Source organism: Tinamus guttatus, unplaced genomic scaffold, assembly GCF_059628265.1.
Source record: "Tinamus guttatus ecotype Peru unplaced genomic scaffold, ASM5962826v1 Tinamus_guttatus_pri_ptg000330l, whole genome shotgun sequence".
In the NCBI taxonomy this organism is placed as follows: domain Eukaryota; kingdom Metazoa; phylum Chordata; class Aves; order Tinamiformes; family Tinamidae; genus Tinamus; species Tinamus guttatus.
Genome location: NW_028288864.1, coordinates 462,105 through 471,833, shown reverse-complemented (window position 1 = coordinate 471,833; position 9,729 = coordinate 462,105). Strand labels below are relative to the sequence as shown.

At 38.8% G+C, this 9,729-nt stretch overlaps 1 protein-coding gene across 1 annotated transcript in view; it reads right to left on the bottom strand.

Moving 5' to 3' along the window:
• Positions 1-610: 610 nt before the first annotated feature.
• The window catches only part of MOSMO (modulator of smoothened), a 29,150-nt gene continuing 20,031 nt past the window's right edge, over positions 611-9,729 (bottom strand). Inside the window, exon 3 of the mRNA XM_010220055.2 lies at positions 611-1,621. Coding sequence (XP_010218357.1) covers positions 1,437-1,621 — 185 coding nt within the window. The 3' untranslated portion in view covers positions 611-1,436. The remainder of the gene's footprint in view (positions 1,622-9,729) is intronic.

Below are 9,729 nucleotides of genomic sequence, written 5' to 3'. Positions count from 1 at the left end.
TTTTCTTTCTAGCAGGTTAAACTGTGTAGCAAAGTATCAGACCACCTATGGAGCCAAAGGTTTATTTTTGTGTTGAAAAATAAAACTACTTTCAATGAGGAATACTCCAAATTTAGATGGTTCCTAAATTCACATTTATGATAACAATCTTAGTGAACAAAGCATGTAACAATTATAACAATTATATTGCTCAGTATTTGTAAAGATGAATTAATGCTCACATGAACATAAAGTTCATCCATCTTTACAGTGGAATAGTGTTTGCAGTATTTAAACATTGCGTTTTACATGTGCTAGAGAAAGGCCTATCTATGGAAAACAGCTGTGCTTGAACATGTATGAATGTTAATGTAACAAAGCAGTAGAAAAAGAGACTTTCTGTACAACAGTTGCTAATAATTTAAATAGTGTCAGTTTCCCAAAATTAGGATTTTAACTTTAAGGTATGACATGATCTCACCTTCTACCCTCATATACAAATAAATTACCATAAAAGGAATTTTAGCTTAACTTAAAATTGCACCTAGAAAGGCATGGGATCATTTGTACCTATTACAAAAAACTGTTAAAATCAAGGGCTGCTACAAAGAATGAGGTAAACTGAAGACTCTCAGCTATGTGGCCTTCAGAGAAATGGCTTTTTTCTATTGAGTTCTAGTTTTGCACACCACAGTGTTTCGCTAGCAAAGCGTTCTGAGTTCTTTTCCAGGAACCATTTGTGTATATATACATATACAAATATACATATATATATATATACACACACACACACACATACACACACACTGTATAATGCATCAGCAAAATATATATATATTTATATATATATATTTATATAAATATAAGGAAGAACCCCTCCTCTAAAATGTTCCTTAGTGTTTTTCTAGCGCTGATGGGGGGAAGGGGATGTATGTTGTCTTGCTGTTACGTACATTTTAGAGAACATGTTTTGATCTATTGGCTTCTTGGTGCAGTAATGCAAGATTGATCCATATTGGTGCCAAAGGCTTTGCTCATCAGAAGGAAGATGTAAAATACTAAAGTCCTAAACAGCGAGGCCAGCCTCACTTGAATTCCTCTGCAACCCTCTGGTCTACCACAAAGTTCATAAATACTTCGACTTCCGAATTGTTAGACATTAAAAACAGGAACAGTAGAGTAACGTGGGGCATTATGCTTCTCAGTGTAAAGCATTCTTCACTAGTTCCTATCACAGTGCAGACCTGACTGCATTAAATATGCTCAGGAGATTAGTCAGCGTTGTCTGTATTTGGTTATGGGAAAGGCTCTCCTTTTTTAATCCAAAGTGCATAGTGAGAACAAGTCCAAGCATTCCTCAGTTAAGAATCTGATAGTCTGATCTAGGCATCAGCCTGAGAATGCAACTCTGATGTCTTGTTCTTTTCCAATATAAAGTTCCACAGTTCAGACATTCATCAGCCAGGTAAACAAACTTTACCAGCAAATAGAAGTCCCACTATTGTAAAGAAAATGGATAAGACAAATAGTACATACGAAGACCCAACCACTGTGTTATTGGGTAGTTTATATGGTTGACCTCCGACTTCATTGATGTAAAATCCTATTGGAAATACTAGGGCTGCCATACAGAATAGAATCACTGAAAAAAAAAAAAAAGAAAGAAAAAAGTCAGTATTGTATAAAAGTCAAAATATTTACCAGCTTATAGTGCTGTACAGAAATGGAAGTCAAATATTCCGACCAATTAGAACAGCTAAGTATTTCAAGCAAGTTTGGTGCTAGATTGAGTAGTTTGTCTGTAGCTTCCTTTTAAAAGAACGCAAGTGCACTCTCAGCAAACCACCTACACTTTGATTGCAATCCCAGTTCTGTTCACTGCATCATGAACTGTCTTTTATTCTACTACCACCCATGAGTCTAATCACAGAGTTCACTATTTTCCAGTGCCATTTTTCCCCAAAGTCCAGGTAAAAAACTGACATTCAACGGTGAATAAACTCCTTTTCTGTTATCAAAGATTGTCTTTTCCCACATGTAGTTACCCTCTCCTTCCACACGTTTTTTTCTATGCTTTTGTAAAAGTTTTGCTAAAAACAGAAAATGCAGTTTGTCATTGCAGTTTCTTTTAGATTAAAATATACCATCATTTCCTTAAGTTATATGAATGTTTCCTTAATGAGATATCCTTAAGATTTTTCTCTAGAGTCCAAAGGGAGCTTTCTGAATTAAATTAATCTAGGCATTTTCGTGGCAAAGTTGAATGGTTTGTGCTTGCAACAAATTCTTTGTGGATACACGAACTAATTCCTATTAAAGATTCATTCAACTTACGTTAGAGATTTCACAGGCCTTCAGAGAGTAGTGACCAATATTCGTCACAGCACATTTGAGTACCCTGCTCAGATTTAGCAGAGAACATCCAGTACTGTAATCTGTCCCTGAGGACAATTTCAGTATTCCTGTAAGATATCCCTGAATAAGTAACCTCATTTAATTTGAACATGTTAACATGCAGGATTCTTCCATCTTGGCCAAAAGAATGACTTCTAAACATGACTTCTCTAAGAGGTGAAGCATTCTTCATGATAAAAAGGATTAGCTTTTTAACTGATTGCATATTTAAAAATATGCTTCTAAAAATTATCTATTAAAATGACACTAAACATTATCTGATCCTAACAGTTAAGTCAACTATATGCTTTATTCTTATTCACTCTACACATTTCAACTTCATTTCACGTATGTATGTATTCTGAGTGGAATGTGTCTTCCCAATATCCATTCAACCATCAAACTAAATTATATCTGTGTGGCAAAGGTAGTGAATCTGCTCTGTTCTCCCACCAAACTTTCAAATACACATACGACTGTCTCCTAACATGATGCACTTCTAACACTGAAATACACTTCAGTCCTCAAAATCTACAAATAAACCTAACCATAGAAAAAGAAAATTCAAGCCAATCCACAATGCTCCTGCCTGAACAAGGTGCATTACATGCTAATTGATTCACTCCAGTAACACAAACTGCTGCTCTTTATTAAGCAGGGCCAGAGGTGCTATCCTGCCTCCCTTCTTTCTTGCCCACAGCCACAGACCAACAGAATAGACTCTAGCAAAGCTCTGTTCCTTGCTTGAGTCTTCCCTAAGTCAAACTTGAACAAGCAGCAGTAAAAACAGTAATTGCACAGGAAGCAGGATTAAGATGATGGCTAAGAAGCACTGCATATGTTTGTTTCCAAAGCATCTAAAAAAAATAGGTAAAACAAATTTAGTAGCTCCCCTGAGCTCTCAGCCCTTAACAGAGCAAAAACTCTTGTCTTTGCAAATGAGAAAATGATGGGTTGAAGTGGCCTCTACTCTTTTTAAATGCATTTTCTCTGCCATTCTTCCTGGCTAAATACATATGCTGCAGTTTGCCTTGCCAGTGTTACTTGTTAATACTAACAGCATTTTTATAAACTTGACATTTACCCAAGACCACCTGTTTAGCACATCTATTTATGCTCAAGGCTCAAAGCTTATAATTCGCTCGGTGCAGGTCTCAGCTTGGAGGATAAATACATGTTCTGCAAAAGAGAATATGAATATGGGCAAGAGGAATCTGAATTTAAAGTGTCCAACATGATTTTGGCATAAACAAAAATAGATCAGTTTTATAAATCACGATCCACATCAGAACATCAGCTGCTATTGGCATTCCCCAACATAGGAAGCAGCTTACACAAAAGCTGCTATGCTAGAATCAGTCTTTCAGCTAAATGAAAATATTTATTTAGAAAATATCAAATTAGCCACTAGAGGGAGCTTGTACCCTGGTATTAATGTAACTGTACTAGCAAATTCATTACCATCAAAAACCTAACATCAGTAACAGTTTCAACAATATCCTGAGGATGAGTCACATTATCACAACTCAGCATGTTTCCTTCCACATCCAGTTTTTCCTTATTTACAAATCTTCCGTTACACTTTATCAATAACACACTTAAAGGAAGTAAGTTTAGGATTCTGAGACCACCACCTGCACTTTAAAAATTGAATCTGCTTTACCACCATCAAGACCTACACAGCTGCAAAAGTTTTGATGGCTTCATGCCTATGGCAGAAGTTCATGTCTTTGTCTCTGCAAAGCTGATGAATTTGGCAGTGTGTAGTACATCTGTGTACCAATGTCCCTCGTCTCTGAGACCTGCTAGTAGCACTGTCCTGCCCAGAGGAGCGTGTGCCCAGTGTCTCCTGGTATTCTTAGCAAAGGACAGAAGGGTGCAGGCATCTCACCTCTCCCTCGGCTGGCACCAAGAGAAAAATTACATTTTGCACATGCAGACAGTGTGCAGAATGCTAATGTGCATACTCATTTTAGAAAACATTTATTACAGATTTAACTGGCCAACTTTTCTCTTCCAAATAGCAGTGCACACACTCCGCTCCAAGGACTTCCAAGCAATTTTCCTTTGTGCAGTCTGAACTTCTAGTTTACAGAGATAGAATTTGGTGAATCAGATTTTCATTTGCTATGTCAGATTACGAAGCCTGAACTATGGGAAAGTTTTGGGAAGAAAAGACTGAATGACAAATTAATTAAAAAATAGAAACTACAGAGGAAAAAGAATCCAAGACAGGAAGTGTTCAGCTAGCTGAGCATGTATTCTTTTAGAAGGAGATATAAGAAATTTTATCCTCTAGCCAACATATAATCTGTAAACCCAACTGTGAATCTCCGTATCTGTTAGCATTAGTTTAGTGAATTTCTAGAAGCATCTCTAGCAACCTATGAAGAACTTTGCACTCATACTCCTTCTGATTTCAAAGAAAAAAAATTCTTCCTTGGGTAGAAGAATTTGCAAAAAAAGGAACCTAATGATTACAGTTTCTCTTAAAACAAGTATCATGATCATCTCTAATCTGGTTGTGAATAGTGATTGTCAAAAATAATAATAATAAAAAAAAGGAGTTCCTTTAATTCTTTAGCATGAAGTTGTTTTGAGCATCCAGCGACAGCAACATCAAAGAATTCACGATACAGCATGTTAAAAGAAGCAAAAAGCTATATCTAGCCTTTAGGGACGCTGGCCTCTTTAGAGATGCATAACAGAAAGCAGCAGCTGCTGCCAATCTTCTGATAACTCAAGAAGCCCCTTGTTCACTGGGGAGCACAAGGGACAGATGTTTGCGGTATAGCCAGTAATAGTTAACAATATGTTTGTCCCACCCCATTGCTACTTGTATTCCCAAAATCAAGTCTATCATGAATATTCAAATTGTCAGACATGGAAATAACCCAAATCTCTGGTAACTGCTGGAAAGAAGGTAGAAATATGATTTAAGTATTCTGTCCAGCATCTCCTCTCTTGATACATCTCACAGAAGCAACTCTTCCAGTGATGACAAAAACAGAACTCCCTTTCCAGCTGAGTCTGCTTAACATAGGGGATATTCGCTGCATTTCTGAAAAAGCCAAAGTTTTTACAACATACAGAAGACTAACAAGGTGGTTGCCACAGACAGTGAGCTGTGGCTGGGTTTCTCATTAGGGAACCTAGCAGTATTTGTCCCCAGGAATACGCTGGAGAGGTTGCAACATTTACAATTTCTCACAGGTTCATCACATCCTATCATCTGAAACAGCAGATGGCCTAACAGCCACTTTGAAAAGGAAAGCAGCTGAGATGTAGGAACAGCAAAAACAAAAAAGGAGCAGTTTCAGAGATTCCTGGAACAATAACAAAGCCATGTATTTGTCTGCTACCAACCTGTCCCACTACACCGCTATGCCAGAGGCCTAGTCAGTGATGAAGCGGAGTAGAAATGGAGAGGGAAACAGGCCATTAACTCACACTTGTGCAGCAGGTGCGCGAAGGAATAACTGAGCAGATCTTTGGCTGCTATAAACGCACAGGCACAGCTATGAGTTTGCAATGATTCATTCTTGGAAGAAGAAGCGCATAAAGACCCAAGCAGTACCAAGAATGCCATGATTACCAAGAAGGAATCTATTCTTGATTACATTCTGCAAACTTGGCACCACAGGACTCAAACAGCAGCGATAACTTTGATGGTATCTATGCCCCAAGTGAAAATACCTATCACATCATTTGAAATAATGTTATACTTGAAAGACACTTCTCTATAGCAAAAGAAAGAAACCCACATTTGCCCTTAGAAGATTTCTGTCACTCGCAGTATGATCTGGAGGAGATAAAAACCTCTGCTCTCCACAAAGCCCATTCACAAGGGAGTCAGAAAGGCAAGTTTCTGTGCAGTAAAACCACCAGTGGTTGTGGAAGGATACAAAAGGTTTGCTAGTAAATACTCTCTCAGATGCATCCCCTTACAGGTCAACAGATCAACAGATACAACAGAGGCATGACAGATCAAACTTGTGTCCTTCACGTGTCCCTTGAGACACAAGACTGGCAGGATCACTCTCAGCAGTAACTGATTGTAGATACATTCCTGTAGATAGCTCCAGATTTCAACATTACAAGCAAAACTTCCACAAGAAATATAATAAGTGAAAAAGTGCAGTTAGTTTTTCATAAGAAAACTATGAACCTTATTCTCAATATGATTAGAAATAGCATCTTACAAGGAGAGAAACCATTATCTGCTGAGAAAAAGTTGTGATTCATACTGCAGGAGACCTACTCCCTTGTGATCTTTGCTAGGAACAGAAAGGAAAGCAAGTGGCTCCCTCTACCTAAATCAGTAGCAGAAACCAAATCTGCCCAGAACAGAGGGACATGTGTGAAAACAGGCACTCAAGGACCTGTGGATCCAATCTACTGCCATAACAACAGTAAGAAATGAAAGCGAAAGCTGCAGTCTGTCACAGAAACTGAGACAAGCTGCCTGGATATCAGGTCACCTCAATCCAAAACAGTGTCCAAACCCAACAATCTAATACTATCTTATCTTTTAGTTGTAGCAGAAAATCTCCATCCTACCTTTGTTTCTCTTTGAAGGGGTTGGTATAGGCATGCCAGAGCAATCAGCACTACTTTATGACCTGGACTCTTCTTCCCTGCATTATCATACTGTGCTCTGTAAAGCGAGCAAAGGAACCAAGCGCTGAGGAAGGGCTGCATGGTTGCACTCCACAGATATATCATTTCAGAAACACACTGAATGGTCCCTTGGGGTCTTTCACAGGACTGGGATGAACCAAGACGAGGGAACCAGCTAGCTTTTCTTCCTCTGTGTGGTGATGGGAGAAGAGCTACAGGGGTCTGCGCTTCCAAGACCTGCAAAAGAGGTCGTCATCCTCTGCCTCCGAAAAGAGGTATTTCAGACAGTCATGTAATGATGGCAAGAGACTTCTCATGACTTCTCTGAGCAGCATTTCTCCCCCTTAGACAGAAGGTTTGTAGAGAGAATCTGGATACAAACTGACTCTACCCAGTGGGGTCAGATTCCAGCAGGGAACTGAAAAAGAGCAACCTCTTAGCAGCCTCAAAAGACTCTTGGCAGAGTTGGAAGGAGAGACCTGAGCAGGAAGATTCCTTGGCCCTGTGATTTAAACTACACTCCCCTGCATGGGGAAGGAATGGAGCTGTGAGCCCCAGAGGTGCCCTCGCCAATCCCAGCAGATTTTACTGCCACTTAAAATGGCACATTCTGTGTTGTGTTCAGAAAGATTAGCAATACAAATTTTGCTAGTGGCCTGTACTGGGCTGTTCAGTTTTGAAATTGCCTACAGAAGAGATATTATAAAACTATGATGTTTTCCCTACCCTTTCCTAATGAGTTGCATGTGTTTTCAAAATACAGCACTTTGCATTTCACAGGAAGGACTTGTTCATAATATTTCAAGTTTATTCCGAATGGCTTCATGCTTCTCTAATACTGATCTACAAATAGATTTCTAATTAGGGTTGCCATCCACTGAATCATATAAGTAACTCTCACCATATTGGAAAATAAGGAGCTCTGCCTTCCATGCACTGTTTTTTTTTTTTCTCCAAAAATGACCTTACTTAGATGTGATTTAAGCAATAAAATATCCTATAATCACTGTTCACAGGAATATAAAGGTCAAACTCTTGTGTATTGGAGATAAATATCAAAGATGTTCAGTTTGGGAATTTCAACAATACAGTGATCACATCTTAACAGAATTATGAATAATTCTGAGTTGCAAGAGATTAATATTAATTAATATGTTTCATTATTAAACATAACAAAAAGGCAAAAGAGCAAGTGCTGAAATAAAGCAATGTATTTCTGTATTTAGGCTTCTAATAATGGACATGTTGGAAGCCTAAAGGAATCCAAAGGAAAACACAGCCTTTAGGGCAACAGATTTTTTTCCTGAACCAACGATCACAGTTGTATAAAACTAAAGATGCAAGCATTTAATGATTGGAGATATTTTTTTAAAAAAAAAGTAAATATTTGAAGACCAAAATATAAGCTATGAATTAAGAAAAAAAATCATTCACTTAATGAGCTATGGTATCAACTTTAATTAACAATTAAAATATAGTACTCAAAAAACTCTTTCCCGTGGAGCTTTGAGCTCAGCTCAGTGTAAGCATCTTAATTTTATGTGTCATTTTGAGTTTAAAGCCACAGTGCACACATTAGATGTATATGAAATACGTACAGATAAACCAGGGCAACTGAGAAAGTTGGGATGGAACATTCGGTAATACTTATGTCAGCTATTTTAATCATTCACTGGAAAAATAAAAGTCAATCACAAAGGATTCAGCATTTCAATAGCTCCATTGTCTGCAGAAGCCTCACTATCAATTTAATATGCCATGGAGCAAAGTTGTCAGAAGGATGACTTTGATTGTACAAGCATCTCAGTGCGCCTCTGCTGGAGCTGAGTGCTTTCTATTTTGTCCCTTCCCCCAAAAACAAGTTTAACTCTCATTCACATTAGATGCCGTAGACTTCCATTACGCCAGATTTATGTCTCTGTAAACCACAGGCTTGCACTGTCTAGCTAGTGTTCACGCTACCTTTAGCTGTATGGTGTAATCCAAGCCAATTTAAAGGCCTTCAGGTTTTGAGTTTTTTCATGCTGTCGTCTCCACCATTAGGGCACCATTTCACAGCTGGGCTAAGCCTTTAGCACACACATACACCCCAAGAAAAGGAAGCTTGAAAGTCATGTCCCTTGCTTGTTATAACAGCAGCCACAGGATATGTTGCACTTTGCAGAAACACAGGGCTGCCAGAGCAGGCTTAGCTTGGCCAAAAGGATTTATGCTGGTGCTCACATGGAGCAGAATCCAGGGAGGTACGAAAACATCAATACTCCTCCTCCAGCACAGGCACTGCTGCGGGCCACTTAGTGGAAGAAAAAGTCTCAGTGCTATGAAGCAGAGCAGATGCTCCGCAGTGGGCAATCCTTCTGCATAGCCAATTAGGATGCAGATACTCTGAATAAAACACCCGTCGCGAGCATAAGTGGGACTGAACCAGCATCAACCCCTCATGGATATTCATAAGACACCTCAAGGAGGGGCGGATTTCAGAGTGTAGTAAGTCTCAGACCCATCAGCTGCTTTCTCTCTCTAAGGGAGGGAATTTTAAATCATCCCCTTCTTTTAGAAGGAATTACTGGATATACAGGAGTGCAAAGTGTTGAACAATTATCAGTCACATGCTTTTCTATGTCCACGCATTTTTTTGGGTCAGTCAGTGGCATTGCCCAAGGAAGGCATAGGGGTCAGGGAATGCAAGGCCTTTCTTTCTCTCACCTCCAGCTCACAAAACATTAATCTCTCTTG